At 38.2% G+C, this 20,921-nt stretch overlaps 2 protein-coding genes and 1 long non-coding RNA gene across 3 annotated transcripts; all 3 read left to right on the forward strand.

The window, feature by feature from the left end:
* Positions 1-1,015: 1,015 nt before the first annotated feature.
* Positions 1,016-12,463, forward strand: LOC111341146 (angiopoietin-1 receptor). Its single transcript, XM_022948101.2, is given in 18 exon segments — positions 1,016-1,154; positions 1,365-1,528; positions 2,181-2,838; positions 3,479-3,526; positions 3,646-4,005; positions 4,685-4,714; positions 5,511-5,607; positions 6,064-6,215; positions 6,520-6,684; positions 6,834-6,944; positions 7,048-7,235; positions 7,863-7,982; positions 8,512-8,582; positions 9,137-9,177; positions 10,734-10,830; positions 11,168-11,267; positions 11,909-11,976; positions 11,978-12,463. Coding segments are annotated over 18 exon segments (2,532 nt in total). The 5' UTR covers positions 1,016-1,135; the 3' UTR covers positions 12,021-12,463.
* Positions 12,464-14,585: 2,122 nt separating this feature from the next.
* On the forward strand, positions 14,586-19,499 carry LOC111341130 (chymotrypsinogen B; the record flags this gene model as incomplete). The annotated part of the gene is made up of 5 exons (XM_022948084.2): positions 14,586-14,604; positions 16,109-16,166; positions 16,482-16,682; positions 17,707-17,925; positions 19,099-19,499. Coding segments are annotated over exons 2-5 (879 nt in total), but the record flags the coding sequence as incomplete, so codon positions are not given.
* On the forward strand, positions 19,500-20,645 carry LOC111341137 (uncharacterized). Its single transcript, XR_015991246.1, has 4 exons — positions 19,500-19,542; positions 19,900-19,992; positions 20,107-20,245; positions 20,548-20,645. It is a non-coding gene; the product is annotated as an uncharacterized LOC111341137 (long non-coding RNA).
* Positions 20,646-20,921: the final 276 nt, after the last annotated feature.

The following is a 20,921-nucleotide window of genomic DNA, read 5'->3' on the forward strand; positions in this document are numbered from 1 at the left end:
TGTAAGATTAATAATCTAAGATTGTTATTCACGTTTTACCCGTTATAAAACATCTATTCAGGCTGTCTGCGATCGTTCTATCACACTTAAAGCATTTCTTAAGCACCAAGAAGGACGTGTAAAACGACTTCACCGGCTATGAACTTGTTCCAGCAGGTACGTGAGAACAATAATGATTATTGACAAACAAGCTATCTCATGTGCAATACTAACAGATAAGAATTTGACCCCGATATTGATGCAAGCATGCCATGTTGTTGAAAAATTTCAAAACGAACTTTCTAATTTTCGCATAGAAGTCTCGAAATTTTGATCGAATTGACCTTGCTTAAATTGCTTTTAGTCTTAATTTGACACTCTTGAAAATCATTTTACAAAACTTCAGTTAAAGTAATCTCGATGCGTAACTTTTTCATGATCCGGCTTCATTTGTTGATCATATAATTTTCAACACAACTTCGTAAAGGCAAAGGTGAAGTACAGTCTCCTTCCTTAATAAGCATGCCCAGTGCTTACGGTAAATTGCAGTCATGAACGTACGAATAAATAAAGCAATTAACCAACAAAATTTGTATATTATGGACCATCGGCGGAAAACTTCTTTTTTTGCAAATATAACTGACAACGAAAACGCAACACGAATGCAGATTACTAATCTGATTACTTTCAAAACCTAATTGCAAGGTCATTACTTAGTTGACTTTTTTTGAGTGGCCAAAAACAGGGCAAACAAAATTATACAAAAACACTTGAATAACGAGAGCACATGATGGATAAACATTTCCTTAAGTCACATTTACACATAGAACACAACTCCAAATATGGTTAAAAGAAATTTGCTGACTGTGTTTGATTGTATAAAATGCTTCAGTGGCCTTAATAATCACGTCACAGTTAGCTTTCTCGAAACCAGACGTCCTTCCCGCAAATCAATATCAACGGAAGTTGTTCTCTATGAACGGAAAAGGTGAACTCAACTTAGTGGGTTTTTCTTGTCGCAATACTGAAAGGTGACGTTGTTAGGTTTCAGGAGGCGTTAATATCAAGCTAACGTAATATTGAACGCATAACCCATCAAAAATACGCCAAAACTTTGCGGTAACACGGTTGATGTCCGTGCTGTGTCTCCTTGCAGATGAAGATGACAGCTTTAAGTAGGGAGCCTTAATTTCCTCCTCAATTCTTTATTTTTGATGCGATAACTAGCATCTTCCAAATATTCGCGTCATGAAATGACAAAAACGAATAGCTAACTCGGTTTTTTGAAGTACGATATATTCTGACCTGTCCTTGTATCGGTCCTTTCAGTTCCAAGCTGCTCTCAGTAGTACACTGATGAATAATGGTTATTCATTTATTTTCAGCTTTAGTTCGGCCTATGGATCATTTGTGGAGCCATTTCCTTCCCATCCTTATACTCATTGCCTTAGCCTCGTCAGACCAAGGAGTTCTGATAGACAAGCCTGAGTGCGATTCATGTTCATGGAATTGGACGATTTTACAGACTGCTGTGCCTGGATACACAGGGGTTAGTATTATCAATACCTTAATTATCTATAGACTTCAACCATAGAATGGTTTTAGAGAATGATGTGTGACACTGAACACCATCATAACGAGGAGAGATCAAAATATATTACTAACACTTTTCTAGGTAAAAAAACGCATTCCCGTTTTATCAGACAATAGGTATTTACTTGTGGCATTAACTATTAGTTTCAGCATAGTGTTTACGGCATTAGCACCCGTAAAATTTGATTTTCGTCTTTCTCATCAGAATCCTTCAATAAAATTAAAAAAAAATTGCAAGAAAGCTCTTCTTCAAAGTAAAGCAAATAATTCAACTTAAGTTAACTGCGACTGAAAGCAGAAAGCGAAAGCTCGATTTTGCCGCTCGCCGTTTTCCGTAAACATCTGCTTAACCTCCCTTTTAATTTTTTCACCCCTTAACAGACTTGACATTGTCACTGTGCTGGCGTATTCATTACTTTCCTAATTCATTCACTCATTCTTTTACTAGTCCACTTACCTAACCAGTTTTAATTATTCTAGTTCTTTCCTACTTAATTATTTATTTATGTATTTATTTATTTGGCGGTTATGATATCATTTCTATAATTTTTGTGCAATGGTTAATTTATGTCTTTGCTTAACAATGTATCAACGTTTTTTAATCGCAGTGGTACGAAAAACACTCCTCTCCTCGATATTTATCGTGCATCAATAACTTGAACGCATCCACATCGAGACCAAACAGTTGGCTGAGAAGTGACAAGATCGCGGTTAACGAAGCTAAAAGGCTAGATGTAACTGTTCGATATCTCATCATAGATTGCTCTTTCTTGGGGGAGAATGGAGAAGATAAATGCGTGAATGCCATAGACTTGTACGTCAACCAGTCAAACCAGGATATCCTAGACAAGTCAAATTACCCAAACCCTCTATCACACACAACTGCATATGAAAAAATAGCAGAACTGGGAGACCCTACCAATGTGGAAATTTCCAAAACAATATCAGTAGCCGTAAAAGGAAAATTTATCTTCTTAGCATTCCATAATAATGGAGCGTGTAGCATCTTGTACTCTGTCAAGGTTAGTTACAACTTTTGCCCTGAAAAGACGTTTAGCGACAAGTTGCTGGTGTTACCCAGAACAGCAGCACCAGTGAATGTGTTGGACATCTCACGTGTTGAGAGAAGATGTAAAGAAAATGCGGTTCATTTGTCTGGCAGTCTGAACGCCTACTGCAATAGTAGTGGACAATGGAACAAAACGTCGGTAGAAGGGAGATGCATTTGTAAGGAAGACTTGGAAAATGTCGAAGGAAAATGCCAAGGTAAGGCTGTTAGAGAGCATTTTTCAATTTCGTGTCGAACAACCAAAACCAAACCAAACAAAAAAACAACCAATCAAAGCAAAGGTTTGCATTATCGTTGGCCAATGAGAACTCAAAGTGAATCCAAGAGAACTGTGCGATTGCTTTTAGTTTTGCATCTGATCGGTTGAGAGGATTGCGCGAGTATTCTGAAACAATTACAGAGCAAAGTCAACTACACCCAAAGCAGTTACTTTCGATACTTGTTATTTCCCACCCGTATCCATGTTATCCATGCATACCTATTCTCTGGCCTTTCTGGCCTCGTCATAAATTCAGTTTTATTCAATAACGTCCTGATATGTCCTATTTAGGTTGAGTGACTTCCTAAAACGTCTCCACTAGCCGAGGGCTACCCATGGTTGCATCTCATTTTAATTTGAATAACGCTACTATTGCAATTGTTGTTGATGCTGTTGTTTTCGCTGACCAGGTTATTAGAGTTGATAGACACATTGTATATCATCCTGGGTTTTCCTCTCATTTTACTATAGATTCCTAGTTTAGAAATCATATTAAAACATCGTTTTATTGTCCTTTTAATTCATACATCTCTCTTAAACTAACCTCTGACCCGAGGAAAACGTTCTTCTCTTTTTAGCTTGTCCCAATGGAAAGTATAACGACGAAAAAGGTTTCAACTGCACAAGTAAGAAATATAAGAACTACTTTGATGGGTTGTCTTGGTTACTTGGCAATTTCGTTTTAAATTGACGACTTTTCAACCAAAATATTACTATTTCCGCCCTAATAATTTTCTGTTTACAGGTTTACCATCAGCTCCAAGGAATATCAGCGTTGCCTTTGTTAACCAAAGTGTCGTAGAGATAACATGGTTGCCGCCTGCAGATACCGGTGATCAAAGTCTTGTGTCTTATGACGTCGAGTGTTTGATACGTAAAGTATGCATCAATACTGCCTGTTTATATGAGCCTTGCGGAAGTGACGTCACTTACAGACCAAAAAATAAAGGCCTGGAAGTGTCCCACGTGGCTCTTGAGGGTCTTTCGTCGAAAGTAAATTACACTCTTAGAATCTACGCCAAGAACAGGGTGAGCGAGGTGGCGACAAGAAGATATGGAGTCGAAGGAAACTTCGAGGCAATTAACTTAAGGATGAAAGATTCCGGTGAGTAACGGAGTCTGCCCAGTTTACACAAAATAAAACTAGAATTGAACCGGCCCCCTATCTCGAGAAGCTAGGAAAGAGTGTTAAACAATTTCAAACAATATTTTTACAGTTACAAAGCAATATCGTTCGCTTAGACCTTTTCATTGCTTTCCTAGCCATGGTGTAGTGATACGTTTATCAATGTGTATCAAAAAAAGTTTAACAAGACATGTAAAGTACCGTTGTCAAAAGTGATCTTCAATTTCTTGATTTCGCTACACTTTTTAAAGCTCTAAAATTCTTTGAAATTTTTCCTAAACCTCCTTCACCAATAAGAAGGACAACTAAATCCATCGCAACATGGGAATGAAAAATCGACAGTGGTTTAGCGTGGCCTGTAGTCTTACCGACAACGATATTCGTCATCACAGTGGTCAAAATGTTGTGCACCTCGTTTTAAGGTTGTGGGATTTTCAATAACAATGGCGATCGTTATCATAATAACTCAACATAATGCTTACCGTGGTTGCTAAGCTAACATGTAATCAAGTGATTAATTTAAGATCAAAGCAATGAGAGGTGCACCATAAACATTTGCAACAAGCGTGAATTTGTATTCCGAAGAAACTGCGTCAATTTTTCACGAAACAGAATCTCTTACAAGCTGAAATTTTTCCGATTTTCATCCCTTTTGCAGCTCCATCTACGAGAGGCCTAAAAACGGAAGGTGAGTGACTGCTTAAGATAAAAATGGCAAGCGAATAACAGATGGAAAAAGGCATTCCTCGACAGTACAAGAATTAACCGTGACAACAATTGGCGTGAACATAACTGTTGTCTCCACATTTCAAGGTTATCTCATTCTCACTTCTTTCGAGAGTGCTTTTTTTTTTGTTTTTGTCTCTTTTTTTAAACCGGCCTAAGCTGACTCAGACAGTCTAGGGAGACTTTGTTCACGTTTCAGAACGGTTGACTGTGGTTCGATACACTATCGTTCCTCGAAGGACGATAATTGATTGGGCCACTATTGTTACACACAAATGAGTTATGGTCCTTCCATCTTATCCTCAAAAAGTTTACTTCTTTGATACGGGAACGTTTAACAATCAAAATGTCAATTATCACATTCGGCGAAAACGAGTGAAAAATTCCAGTCATTCAATGGTGAAGCCATTGATATAATGACAGTACATAAAAAATTTAAAAATGTAACATTTTTCTTAATTTATTTTACTGTTAACCATTTGACCCTAGCAGTGACTAGGATCTTTTTTATCCTTACAATATCACCTTAATAGATCGTACTCACCTTTAAGGTCACGAGAATAGAGGAAATGATCATCAAGGAAAGAGGCTCTTGATTGTTACACACTCTCACTCATGTGCTGACAAGGAGAGTGTGTTAAGAAATGCATGGGAAAAGTATGGAACATATGCATACTAATGTAAGGTGTACAGGGGTAATTCCTTAGCGAAATCATACATATATGTACTTAATCTATTGTGCGCTTTTCAATCCACAGAATCGAGGGCTGTAGTATATCTGAACATCATATATGGATTAGCTGTCTTATTGGTACTTTCCATATTTGGCTCTGCATGTTTTATCATTTACAGAAGGTTAGCAAACTCTAATTGTAAAAAAAAAAAAAAACGCAAACGATTCTGGTAGCTGATTTCAGCTCCGGGCAACTCTTCTGATTAACGACTGCTTGACAACAAACGACTTGAAATTGTGCCAAACATTTTACCAAAACTCAGTCATGGCGAAGAGAGGTCTGGATGTCCAATGCTGGATAAGGTATACTTCATATTGATTTGTGATATAATCTCGTATATCTCTCATCGCTTCTCAAGATATGTACATTGTTTTAAAAACTAAATATACATTCGGTGCTGGTTGTTGGTTGCAGCTCAGAATTAACAAGAAACATACCTACCTATTAAGAGATACTGTGAGCTAACCCTTTTAAAAACACGCCAACCGTCATTTTTTTGATCCGTATTATGAGCATTTAGATGTGACTGTGACTGTATTGAACTTTGAACGTACAATTACTTCTTCTTGCGAAGTAGATATCGACACCAAAGAAATAGAGACCGTCTTGAGGAACCCAAAACAGCTGAGTCTACTGGCATCATGGGAGAAGAGGTTCAAAGAGCAGAATCTACAGGCACCCTGGGGGTAGAGCTCGAAACTGCAGAATCCCTCACGAGTGCGTACGATAGTAAGTCTCCATCATTTACCATCTTTCACGTTTTGTCATTATTTCATTGGTTATTCTCCTCTGAGATATCAGAAAATCGCCCTGATCTCATGGCACATATGAGAGGCTTCTTAACGATAGCTTATCAAACAATTGGGAAGGATGAAATGTACGAAATCTCTATCTAAATGTTACTCGTTAAACTGCTCAACACCATTTCAAAATTCAAAATAGAAAATAGAAAAAAAAGATATCCGAAAGAAAATTCCTCTCGTAAAATAAATGTCTTTTGGTTTCTTACGATCACGAATCATGTCATTTCCAGATGTGGCAATGTGGACTGTGGCCGATAGTGAAAACGTGGATGGCTTCCGACTTATCCGTGATCAGATCAAAACAGTTAGATTTCTCGGGAGTGGAAACTTTGGTCAAGTTTACCAAGCAGTTTATGGACCTTTGCGATCTGAGGTTGCGGTGAAATCACTGAAAGGTACTTTCCACTTTTTCTTACAAGTTTCAGCCATTGAAATACTATTCTATAATTGGATTAATTTCAAAGTTATTTCAAATCCTAAAACTTCTGCTGTTGCGTTGAAAACGTTACATAACGTGTTTAATTTGTTTGTTTACCTCTTGAAGACGATGCCACAAAGAAGGACCTAAAAGACATGCTAACTGAACTGGATCTTATGAAATCTTTAAAACCTCATCCTCATGTTGTGAGACTCATCGGATGTTGTACAGAAAAAGGTACTAAGGTTGATTGATCAATCAAATCATTGGCTTATTGATCAATTCACTAATTAATTTAGGAATGAATGATTTAAGGATTATTTCATTTTGTTATTTCCAGACCCTATCATGATAGTTTTGGAGTATTTACCATATGGTGATTTGTTGGGATACCTGCGCAAGAGCAGAGGGATCGAGGATACTTATAACACAGGAGAAAAAAGGCCAAGCTCGACACTTACAGAAAAGGATCTCTTGTCCTTTGCGTGGATGATCGCTGATGGCATGAGCTATTTGTCAACAAAGAAGGTAACTTCAATGTAACTAACTATAAAAACTCTGTAGTTTAAAATAGTCGACTGAGTACCCCAGCTGAATCCTCTTAACTTTGTGCCATTCACAGAACATTGTCATAGAGATTCAGTGATTCTTGCTTAGTACAAGGTAATTTGAATATATCAAAAAAGTTGAAATGGTAAATTGGCCACCGTTACGATTATAAAAGCTGACGTTTCGAGCGTTAGCCCTTCGTCGGAGCGAATATAGGGAAATTGTGGGTTGTGCGTGCTTTTAAAGTCAGAAAAAGGAGCTACGTGATTGGTGGGAACATGGCAACGAGAAAAACACGAATAAATTAGTAGAATGAAAAGCGTTCGTTGATACCTGTGGGACCCATGCCGGGGTGTCACTTCATTTAAATTATCATCTAGACAGTATAATCTTAAATACAACTTTACTTCAGACACTCCTTGGCACTTGTACAAACCCGCTCTCGTCTGGTGTTACACTGGGCTTACACTCTTCCTTCGGCCTAATGCAAATGAACAGCGTCTAATATAATCGGTTTTCAGGCCATAAGTCATTGAATTTTCATGAATCAAAAACGTTAAAACATGGTGGAACGACAACGCCTCAACAAATTTGTCATGTTTTCAGGTTGTTCATCGGGATTTAGCAGCTCGCAATGTGTTAGTTGGGGACAACAAAGTGTGCAAGATTTCAGACTTTGGTCTAGCACGTGGTTTGGAGGGAGATATCTACATGAGAAAGGCTAAGGTGAATCTTGAGTTTGTAATTGTGAATAAACCTAAAAAAATAGATTTTGTATGAATAGATAATTCTCTTTGGCTTTTTCGTTAATTTGTTCATTTCTCAATGGTCAAATCATCAAGTTACTAAAGAGTAACCCTTGCTGTAAGTTTGTTTTATAGCATGTTAGGGTTGCCTACCAAGTGGCTATTGAAATTACAAGTCACAATTAGTATATTATGAGAATTTAAGGTCAACACAAATCTTCCAATCAGTCCCATATATTCACATTAACAATTTTACAGTGAGTTAGGATATCGATGTGAGACAGGCCCTAAACGTACAAAACAATAAATTAAAACATAAAAAGAAGGACAAGATAAAAACTACACAAACACATGTACAAAAGAAAACAAAACAAAAAAAAAAAAATTAGCTTCAAGACAGTTGTTGGATTGCAGAATAAAGGATGATTATTTAGTGGTTGCAAATAAAATGTAGCTCAGCTGAAATCACCATCCGTTCAATGACAATATACTTCTCTTATTACACGAAGGCTCGCCTTCCAATCAAGTGGATGCCCCCAGAATCTCTTTTATATGGAACATCTACAACTATGAGTGATGTGTGAGTTGTTTCAAAATATTCACAAGTGAATCATAAGTCCATCATTCCTCTCAATAATACAGTCCAAACATACACATGTGTATATCTAATTTTCCCTTTTGTGATAACAAAAAAAAAATTAACAGAAAAGAAAGACCCCAAAGAGAAGTCAGGAAAATTAAAAATTGTACTTGGTCATGATTAGTTTGCAATAAAGTTTTAGTTCTTCCTAAAACAAAAACCTTCACAGCTGAGAGACTGGAAAACTGAATCATGCAGTCATATAGATACGTTTGTAAGAGTAAACGACACAAATTTTACTAGTAAGAGAAGATTTAAGAAATGCAATCTAAGTCTCTTTTAATTGAAATACAAATAGAGACAACTGTGCCAAAAGTCTATGATAAGCTTCTGGAAAAAATACATCAATTAATATCTCTAGTTTTTTGTGCTTGATTTTCCTTGAAATTACTATGTCAAACCAATGGTACAATAAATTCACACTGAGAGGTTGCTACTGCAAGTAAAGTTCATAAATAAATGTAAAATTCTTCTGCTTTGGTTTTCTTCCACAGATGGTCTTATGGCATTGTGATGTGGGAAGTGTTTACCATAGGTATGTGCCTCGAATACTTTGTACTTTGGTTCTACTGGTCAGCAAGAAGACAATAATATTAATTCCATTTTGTGCTCAGCACAAACATGCTGTTCTCATGAATGAAAAAAAAATCAAGTTCTATTTTATCCAACTAACACTGTAGCATACGGGTCCTAAGTAATTCATGAAGCCAATAATTGAAGTTCCTATCCACATTAATTTTTCTTGCCATACACGTGCCATCATTCTTATTATTATCGTAATCATCAACATCATCAACCTCATCATTATAATTTTTACTGTTATCATTATAACTACAAATTTTGAGATAAACAAAACCTCTAACAACAACAAAAATTTAAACTTTCGATCGGTAAGCATTACATTCTCTACATAAACACGGCATTTCTTCATGTAATCCACAGTACTGTTAATCTCTTTAGACAAAATCATTTATTATTTGTGAGGCGTGAGTAGTCCAGTGATCAGTGCGCTGGACTCTGGGTCAGATGGCCCAGGTTCAAGTCCTGGCTGAGGCTTGACGTTGTGTCCTTAAGCAAGACGCTTCACTCACATTGCCTCGTCTTCTCGGATAGGACGTAAAGCCGGAGGTCCCGTCTCCTGCACCTATCAATAAGTAATTTCGGCAGGGGACGTTAAAGAGCCCACATGACGAGATTACTGTGATGTGGTCTGGCCTGTTTACTAGGAATGGGGGGAGGAGGCATCTGTAAACTTTCTCCTTTATTAATTGTAAACTGCCGCCGGCAGTCTGGAAAAGTCCTCCGCACAGTGTTGTAAAGCGCATTAGAGCATTTACATGGAAATTCGCTATAGAAATCGATATATTATTATTATATGTACCTGGTACACACACGAAGAAGAATGAATAAAATAATCCCCTTGTAAGGAAAAATGATTCTAACACCAAGAGACGTTTGTTCCAAGAAATTTTCCTCATCAACTGTAAAGCGCTTCCAGTTAAGAATTAGCATGTTATCTGGCTAAAAGTATTAAGCTTAAAAAGAAATTAGATAAATAAAAAATATATCGTTTGAGCCTAATTTTGTATAGTTCCAAGCTATAAAGCGGAATTCTATATTTTAGTTTTATTTTAGACGACCTCGGTCAACAACTGATTTCACTACATGGAACAGTGTTCAGAATGAACTACTCGACAAAAGAGCGCCTTGCCTTTTAAAGAACAGACGTGCGTCTCCTTTTCCCAACAAAAGTCTTTTCAGCGATTCATATGTACACCTTTGCGACGGTTGAATTGCTAGAACTGACTCCAACATTCCTAAACTGATTCCTTTTAGACTTTGAATCGGGCGCCATTCGAGCTATTGTGTCACGTTTTCTCGACATTTGAATAACGCGGGCGCTCTAGTCAACTGTACAAATAAATGTGGTGTAAAACAGTCATGTTGTTCCCTACAGACGGAAGTATTTACTGCCTTTCTTTCTCATTTTCTTTCCGTCTTTTCTCTTCGCTTTCCCTTCTATCATTCTTTACTTTTTTCCCCTGAGGCTCCAATAAGACGCTTTGCTTTAACGTGTTTTATATTTTTCAGGTGAATCACCTTATCCTGGAAGAACGAAATCAGAAATAGCGGGTTTACTGGTGAAAGGATACCGTATGCCTAAGCTAGCTCATATCTCTCAAGAACTGTGAGTAGCTGAAATGATTGAATCAACCTATTTATGTAAACTTTTGCAACGCGACCACAGTTTCTTGCATACACCTAGATATTTCCTTTCAGTTCTAAGGACCTCTTGTTAGACTTCGAGTGCTGTTCCATAAAATATAAAACCAAAACAAAGAAAAAAACAGGAAGCTACGCAGCCACGTATATTTTTTCTCAAGATCTTTATTTCCATGTTTATTGTGATAAGCTTCTTCTTATTGATTACAATATAGTCCTTTCCAACAGCACTTTTAGAACCAACGAACAACTTAATTGGCTTTGATTGTAGTATCTAATGCGCGTCATAACTTTCTTTTCAGGTATTCCATTATGACTATGTGTTGGCAAGAGAAACCTCAAGAAAGGCCAACATTCCAGTGGCTTTGTTCTGCGGTTAAAAAACTCCTTCATGACCGAAAGGTTTGTTCGTAGCATTTCACTATGCTTCTTATCATTTCCACTTTGTTTTTATCAATTTTTTTTCAAATCTCTGTTACCATTCTGTTTCAAAGAAAGAAACTTTAAGTCAAGGCAGTATGTCCTCTTGAATTTAAACTCTGTAGGTTCGCGTTAATTTTGAAGATAAAGTGAGTCGCGAATTAGCGGAGACATCTGTTTCGGATCTGGTTCTGCCTCTCTGCAGATTCGTATTGTGAAATGCTTGAACTCGGGCGATATTGGTCAGTACATTGGTGTTTTGTTGACGTAGGTTTTCCTCAAATTTTATAGTCAAATTTGGAAACGTTGCCTGACCTGTAGGCCCTGACTGTTTTGCAGTGCACTTTGCTACAAGCTATAACGCTACTTTAGCCAACACCAGCGAACACAGAATACTTCACGTTAAATCTAATTACAGTAAGACTCTCATTTGGACGAGAATGACATCATATCGACGGATCGCGCCCAAAATTGGTGCAGTAAGGCATAATTGTTCACCCCTTTGTCCCCCCCCCCCCCCATCCATCCTCAGAAGAAAGCAAAATATTCTCACGATAAGTATGGTCCATGTAACTGTTGATGGCGGTTTTTCAAGCTTTAATCATTCCACATCTGTGTCTTAGAAACACATCAATTTGGAAGTCTACGATACCAAGGATTATGTTAATTTTGATATGATGGCGGGCAACGACTGAAGAAGAAACTCCAGCGGATCATGACGACTACAACGTATAGGATACATCGTGTAATGAAAAAATATGTCATTCAGGATTGAAACCCTAGAACACTTCTTACATATAGGAGTGGTGTTTAACCACCACCTCTCGAAATTTTATTGCACATTCTCGAATAAAAGTGGTTCCAGGCAAGTTAGCACATATTTAGGGAACCAGGAAATTCAGAAATTAGCAGTTACCATTAGGATTAGCCAATGCCCCTTTCTACAGAACTTTGTTCAATGTAATATTTTTCAAACGTTTCCGAGTAACTCAGTAGAAATTCTGTCCATGCACCTGTACGTGTAGGTCCGTAGAAGTAGATTATGCCCTATACATGCATTATAATTTAATAATTGTCAGTTTTGAATTGTAATAAAAATAATAGTTGCGCAGTCGCTGAACGTTTGTTTTCCATTACAAGAATGAATCATCGGTTGTACATACTAGTTATTACTTTGATGACCCTAGTTTTTCTCAGAATTCCTGAAACGCTGACATAGTATTGTTGTTAATAATGAGAAGTTCATTTCTGTTTGAACAGCAATTCAAAAGACTTACTTACAAATGGAAAATAACATTAAAATCATACCAAATAACATGAAAACGTATAATCTTCCCTTCCCAAATCACAGCTGCATTCTTAAGTACCAAAGAACTTGTAGCAGCGACCCCTCACTGTTACGACAAACATCTTGACACGCACCTCTCTTCATTTCCTTATGCTTGAAATGTATAACAACCCGTATCGTGAGACCAATATGGCCACTTTCGCTGCTTTCTCAGTATCCAATGGGAAGACAGTCCGTTACTAGAATAAAGCATCCTATAACGAAACCGATTTCGCGAGAAGGAAAACTAGTATAAAGAAACACAGAGGCGTCATGAACATCACCCGTGTATGTCTTATTTAACGTCAGTTTAAATTTCCGATATACTGAAACAATTACATCCATTTTCATCGCGCAATTGCTACTTTCTCGTGTGATCTTTCATGCGAAGTAAGGATATGGCTTCCTAGCGAAACATTTCTCACAGTAATTGCATTTAAAAAGTTTCTCCCTCTAGTATGTAATAAGATGGCCTCTTTAAATATCCTGACTGACCAAAAACTTTGCCACACTCCTTACAAACAAACGGCATCTCTCCTGTATGAATTCTTGAATGCAAGCGGAGCACATCAGCGCGGCTAAAGGACTTCTCCCAATAGTGGCACTGGAAAGGCTTCTCCCCAGTATGCCTTCAACCTCAGAACGACTGAAAGACTTGTCACGCAAGTCGCACGGATAAGGCTTTTCACCAGTGTGTAGTCTTATATGCTTCTGGAGATCTCCAGACTGACTAAAACACCTATCACACTAATGACATCCATATGGTTTCTCTCTTGTGTGTGTTCTACCTTCCCAGATACTTGGACTGCCTGAATCTTTTGCCATATTGGTCACATATGAATGGCCTCTCTCCTGTGTGAGTTCTCTTGTGATTCTCTGGACAAGGCACTCTAGGCGATTGAAGCATTTATCACAAAAAAAATGTATTTAAAAGGCTTTTCTCCTTTATGCGTCCTTTCTGAAGGTGCCCTGCTTGACTAAAACACTTCTCAAATAGACTGCACTGAATTCGCTTCCAAGTCGGCTGCGCTTTTTACCAGATCAAAGTCCACAGTAGAACACTCGTTTGGCTCCGTTGCCATGATTAGTTTCCAGTCCACAATAAAATTCTGTGGATAATACGCTTAAATTAAAATATGTTCTCTACCTCACAGCTTAAGAGGAAAGACTGTGTAAAGAATCCTACATGTGTCTACTAAACAGATAGAAATATGGCCTTGTTTACAGTTAAGTTAGTTAAACAATTATCTATCTACCTGTGACAAAAACTTGAAAGTGCGCAGGATCTCTAGAGACAGAAGTAAGCATTTATACCTTCAACTCTTTCCCTTTCCTTGGACGTATCCCATAACCAGTAAAAACTTTCAAACAGAGGTTTTTCTTTAAGATTTTAAGTGGTGGGATAGAAGTCACCGAGTTACTTGGATCAAATTGGGCACTAAATTACCAGACATCTGACTCTGCTAGAAAGAGAGGGTATAGTCATCCCCCCCCCCCCCCCCCAAAGCCCTAACCTCACCAAACATTTTTTGCAATTACTAAGCAATGTTACATATGTTATAGGTCAGTATGTGCAAAAGAGAATATTTTAAAGTTATTCACATGAAAGAATAAAGTATTTAGTATCGTAACTCCTGCTGATTTTCCTGTCTCAAGAGGTTAGCATACTGTACTCACAAAAATGCATATCACTGTTGATCAATTTTCTCAAGGACTATATTTTGTCCTCTCTCCACAACATAGATACGAAAGCATTACAAAACTCAGTTTAAGGAATCAAATAAATGCACATGCACTTGACTTCATTATTTTCTATAAAACTTGTTTTTTTATAGATACATCTATTCAATTCACTGTCACAAAATACCAGTCGCAAACAATTGTCTTCTGATTAAATTTCCATATCTGTCATCGTTGCTTTAAAACGAAGAGAAAATTGAAGTTGCGATCAAGGGACCTCGGCTGTATGGCCCAGTGGCAATCAAACTAGTGGTAAGGTGGCCCACAGTTGACCTAAGAATGACATGTCCCCTTCTAAACACCCCTCCACCAGTTACAGAAACGGTCTTCTTGTTTTCGTCAATTTTAGATGTCGCTGGCTCACATGAAACAACAGTCCTCCCTTTCTCTCCCTCAATTCGTCAAGGATAAAGTGAGTTCAAAACATTGCATGCCATCTACACCCTGACAGGTTTCAAAATCATTGCTTGAATACTTCTGATCAACCAGATTGTTGAGAAGTTAAGGGCTTAATCCAAGTGACAATGAAGCAACCAAGCATAAGCACAAACTCAGTTCCATTATTAATAATAAACAATTACCTTCCCCCATAATTCTCCCACTCATGATGATGACACAGCAGGTGATGAAATGAGAAAAAAAAAGTAGAAGATCTCGCGTAGATCCCTCATAGGGACTTAAAAAGTTTTTCTTTGCTCCACGGCCAGAACAAGGCGAAGAACACTTATTATTTTTAATAAACGTCTTACTCTGTTTGTTAAGTCTCTATTGAGATGGGAAAATTCCAATAATGTAGTGAAGATCAAGAAGATTTGCACTAATATATTATAGCCAAAAATACGAAAATATGGGGCGCATTAATTAGACGCGTGCGAAAGCGCTTTTTTATTTTTACTTCTGTTCACAACCAGAAGCATTTTTGCTAGAAGCAGTGTTGGTATCGATAAATAGTGTTGAACTTCATAGTTTTCAGTTGTACAAATTGATTTACCATGGAATATAACTTTTTCTCTATTGAGAATCCACCATAAAGACATACAATTAAAAGAAAATCAGTGAGATCAAATAAACGGCAAGATTAAAGGACATTTTCCCCAGCTGAAAAATATCTCAGCCACCTGAATCATCCCATAAATTTCGATATTATAACCAAGGGTATGAATATGTAGTTTTAACTCTCTCGTTGGATTATTATATTAAAGCCAGTTTACATTAGAGTTCCTGAAGATAGTTATTTTTAAAGAGTTTATGGTTATATCCCTCAGTCTGATATATGTTTTGAAAAAATTAACCGGTGTAAGCTAAGAAGTGGGATACGCTTTTGTCAAAACCACAATTGAAGCTTGATGTAACCAGCTTTTCTATTCACTCTTTCGTCGGCGACATTTTTTAAAGGTTGTTTAAACACAGTGATGCCTTCTATAACATCAGTTCATTGAAAACAATGGTACAATTTTTTTTCAAGAATTTTTTCAGTGGCACCAAAAGCAATTGTTTCTAATATGATTCGATGCGGTCACTGCCAACTGAATCAATAACACAGGATCAAACAAAAAAGAAAAGGATATTCTTTGCAGGACATGTTGGTTCAGCAAAAAAAAAGGTTTGTCACCTGAACTATCGATAGCGCCAAATATCTAAAGAAATCCAATAGGTGTAAGGTTTGCAGGTGAATTAAAAGAATGAATAGAGATGCGAACATTAAAAAAAATGTTCAACTAAGCTTCGAATCACACTTCGATTTCCTCTCTTTAAGATGAATCTCTGGATCGGGGTAACGCTCATTTTCCTGCATGGAGTCTGTGGCACTGAAGGTAAAACTGTTGTAATTCACGATGTTCAGCTGATATAAGATCGATTAGTTCCTCATTTTCTATTGGTTATTAAACAACAAAATTATCACACAATTTCAAATTCAAAGGAAAAACATCCAAAGATTGATTAAAAAGCCCATAAACGTAACTTGTTGAATAAATTCAACCGCTAAGTTCATGAAACTTGGGGCACTTTTAAGCAGGACATCGGTCATTAGCTAGCCCCCTGACAAACTGACTGCTTCAACGGTAAATTCAGATTTCTCAGCATTATGTCTACTGTATCATTACGCATGATAATCTGATTACATACAGCGTGTGGCTCTCGCCCTGCGGGTCTCCGTGTGGTAGGCGGATCAGACGCTGAGCCTCATTCATGGCCTTGGCAGATTTCTCTCAGAGTCAATGGACGCCACATCTGTGGAGGAACCCTTATACAACCAGACTGGGTTGTAACTGCCGCTCATTGTGTAGCAAGGAAACTTAATCCTGGGGAGGGATACCAGGTGGTCGTTGGTGAGTGGATTAAAATGTTCATTTGAATTTACAAGGACTGGAAAAAGCCTTCTCTCCTCTCCAGTGTATCAAAATAAGATTTCGATTTTGATGTACTCAGCTGCGTGTTGGGAAACGTCTCGTGAGAATTCGAGACCTATACAGCAAACAGCAATAACACATGCAAATTAACATCTCGAAGATGGGCCATGGCAATCTACTGAGAGTACATTGATTTACGAAGTGCTTCAGATAAATAAAAAAAGATCGTATAATCTCAATAATCTCAATAATCTCAATAAAGATCGTATATCTCAATAATCTAGTCTCGTAAACAGACATCATAACATGACATTTTCTCACATAATTAAACCAATGTATATTCAGGCTAGTCAAGACTCAGTCAAAACGCGGCGGCCGGTCGCTGATGTTTTTTAAAACAAAAAAACAAAAAAAAAAAGCTTAACTCTCTACTTCTTGCCGGTTCGGATTTTTCCACAATCAATTGAATATTTTCTAGAGTTTGATAAAAACTAACTCTATACTGGTTGGATATGTCTGAATAGCGTTATTTCTTTTTTGTAGCCGTATAATGAGCAGTACGTAAACCAGCGACGCATCCAGACCTTGAGCTAAGGGGGGGAGGGGGAAGGGAGAAGGGGGGAAGGGGCATTTTTGGTTGTGTGTGTGTTCACCTGCCGGCTTGTCTTCCCTCTGCGTTAATTTTTTTATCCAAAATAAGGAAGGGAGGGGGGGAGGCGCCCCGTGCCCCTCTCCTGGATCCGCCACTTAGTATAACATGTAATTAGTTATTAACTTCTTTAAATATCATGATCAGGAATTGGATCAATTGGATTATTTTCAGGGACAAAGTAACTTTTAAAAAAAAAACCGGTTTTGGAACTTGTGACACGTGCACTTTTAACTTTTGCTTATCCTATCATCAAGGAGACTTACACACAAATAATTACACTTCATGTGGTTAGTAGCGATGTTAAGAACTTCAAATAAATCTAAAGAAAGTGATTGCTGATAAATTCTGCAGGCTCTCACGTTATGAATGGCAACACAGAAGTACAGGAGACATTTAACCTGAAACAGCTGTACTCTCATGAAGGATTCTCAATGAACAGCAACAGCCTAAAGAATGATATTGCTCTTCTGCAACTTGAGCGATCGGCTCAGCTCAGTGAGAGAGTCAACCTGGCTTGTTTGCCGGAACACGGAGATAAAGTCCCCCCCGGAACTAGGTGTTTCATTACAGGTAAGGATTGTTTACATACATGTAGAAAAGCGCCGCCACAAATGTTCGTTCCCCGCTCTGTTTTACGCGTTGCGCGTGTTTTTCTAATTTCCGCAATAATAGAACTTAGTGAAGTAAACTTACATTCGTGCTTAACAAATATGTAGACAACGAGAATACTTCTCAACATAAACAAATTTCTCGTTGACGAAAAGATGTTTAAAAATATCTTCGATACAATATTTTCAGTCACCCTTTGCGCTGTTCAAAGCTATCTCGAACTTGAAAGAACCTGTAGAAAATGCTGAGGTAAGATCGCAACCTCACAGAACAAATTCAGGCGAAACAAGAACTCAAAGGAAGGAGAAGAGACCGACGGATCTAAACAAATTTTCAAGAAATATTGCAAAATGAACAAATTTGCACGACGATGTGTCAGAACACGTTGTCTACGTAAAACTCTTTAAATATTTTTGGAAGCATCCAAAACCGTCACCTTCTCTTTGAACAAAAGTGTTAGAAAAAGTTACCCACATTTCTCACTTTAATGTGAAAGGGATATACTGGGCAGGAAGTTGTGGTGTTTTGCAAGAGAGCATTAGGGACAGTAGGCCTACTCTGGGACCTTAAGTTGCCTTAAGTCGCCTTAAGTTGCCTCAAGTCGCTATTGGTTACGCAATGTTAGAAGGGTTCCACCCTTCCCAATTGACCCGATTCACCCTACTCTGATCATGACTATTGAGTTTATTGCAAGGGATTCGGGAAATATTTTTAAGGTTTATGGAGAGGCTGTTACTAACTTTGATTTTATCACTTCAGTCAAATAAAATCGCTCCAAGTCGCTTTGAATTGCCTTCAATGGCCTAAAGTCGCAACGTTTTTTCTGCCAATTTTGAACAAGTCGCCTTAAATCGCCCAAAGTTACGGCGACTTAAGGCCTCAGAGTACGCCTGACAGTGAAGGATATAACTTGTCTAGGCCTTAAAATGTGTCAATTTAAATTATTTGTTGATACTCTTTAAAACGAGAGCTTGTTGTTAGATAAGTCTGTATGAGGAGAACCCTCTAATCTAATTGGCATTGACTTTATCCCCTACCCACGCCTCCATGCTTACCTATATAGTCATTTAGCGCAGATCCTTTAACTGTTATTGTTTCTTGGCTGAAACTGTTTGTCATCGCTAATCGCATCAGGCTGGGGCAGGATGTACGGTGGAGGGCCACCAGCCGACACCCTCCAACAGGCCGAGCTTCCCGTAGTCGAACACAACACTTGCAGTAATAAAAATGGTAACCTCGCCCCAGTTGACGAAAACACCATGATCTGTGGAGGAAGTGCAATCGCGAGCCAGGCGGGAGGATGCCAAGGAGACAGTGGAGGTCCATTCGTTTGCGAGGAGAACGGCAAATGGGTCTTACGAGGGGCTGTTAGCTGGGGAAGCCGTATGTGCTCGACAGACTACTATACCGTGTTTGCCCGTGTCAGCAGCTTTAGAAACTGGATAGAGCAGAAAATGTTAGGAGGTGGTGACGGCGGCGGTGGCGGCGGCGGCGGCGGTGGAGGTGGCGGAGGAGGAGGAGGAGGAGGCGGTGGAGGTGGCGGAGGAGGAGGAGGAGGAGGAGGAGGAGGCGGTGGTGGTAAGACTGTTTTCATGTCGTTATCACCGTAATCATCATCATCATCATCAAAACCATCGTCACGATATATGTTATTGATATCATCGTTATCATAATTATTATTTTCTCGATAAAGCATTTCTTAATAATTTAGGGCCTATTTCAAAATGGTCCTGGATTCCACCTTTGGATTCTGGGCTTCACGAAGACTTTGAGTCGAGCTATTGCGTAGCACTTTAATAAATATTTAGGCCGTGTCGAAAAGCCCGAGAATGAGTTCAGTTTGGAGACGCTTTACAAGAGCCTGAAGAGTTGCTGTTTAAATGAAATAAGTGTTTCTTTCTTCTTATCTCTAATTGCCTCTCCTGATATTTGCAGCCTGTGCTGATAAAAACTCCTACTGCCCATTACTCGCAAGGTACTGTAGGAATCAACTAGTGCAAGCACAATGCCAGAAGACATGTGGAGCATGTAAGTACAAAAACAGACTTTGTGGTCTCTTCTCAACACTTCCTTTATTCACGAGACTTTTTTTCAGAGGCATTGCAGCATGTGTTATTTTTCACTTCGTGACTCTTTAATTAGGTGGCGGCGGTGGTGGTGGTGTTGTCTGTCAGGACTCCACCGTGTACTGCCCGTTCTTTAAGAATCGTTGCTCAAACATAATTGTGAGACTGAAGTGCAAGAAGACGTGCAATGCTTGTTGAACGAAAGGAGTACTCAGGTAACTCATAGCGTAAAGCTTTCTTCTATTTTATCATCCAGATCAATTATTCCTTTGAAGTCGACGGTTTTTGTTACCATCATCTAAATCGTATCCTATAGTGTAGTAACAAAAAGGTTAAAACATCAAAGGCAACGAAACAAACACATAAACAAACTCGCAGATGTTCCCGGCTCCATAGTTCCATAGGTACAGAAAAGCACTTTTTTGTGCTACTGAAGCAGTTCTTGTAAGCTTATTGAACTAACATCGCAAAGGATTAAGAAATCAGGATTACATGAATGTTGTCATTTTTTCTACAGATCACTGCATTTGAGGGACACGTGGAGAAATTTAGAATTCTAGATCTTCATAGTCATTCTGATGTAGCCAAAACTGAATAAAAGGCGATTTGATCTGACTTGCATTTGTTGCAATAGTAAAACTAGTTCTAGTGACTTGTAGCAGTTTCCATAGTAAATGGTACGGTAACAGTTGGTGTGAGTGAAGACAGCCGGAGCCGATGATTCGGACTCTTGAATGAGGGGCTCGTATTCTTAGCAACGTAATAAGAACCTTTACATCCTAAAATCAGTATGCATATTCCCCATACTGTTATCCATACATTTGTTAACGCGCTAACAGAAAATTTGTTCAACAATCAAGAGCTTCTTTACCTACTGATCATATTTCCTTT

Source organism: Stylophora pistillata, chromosome 8, assembly GCF_964205215.1.
Source record: "Stylophora pistillata chromosome 8, jaStyPist1.2, whole genome shotgun sequence".
NCBI classification, from domain to species: Eukaryota; Metazoa; Cnidaria; class Anthozoa; order Scleractinia; family Pocilloporidae; genus Stylophora; species Stylophora pistillata.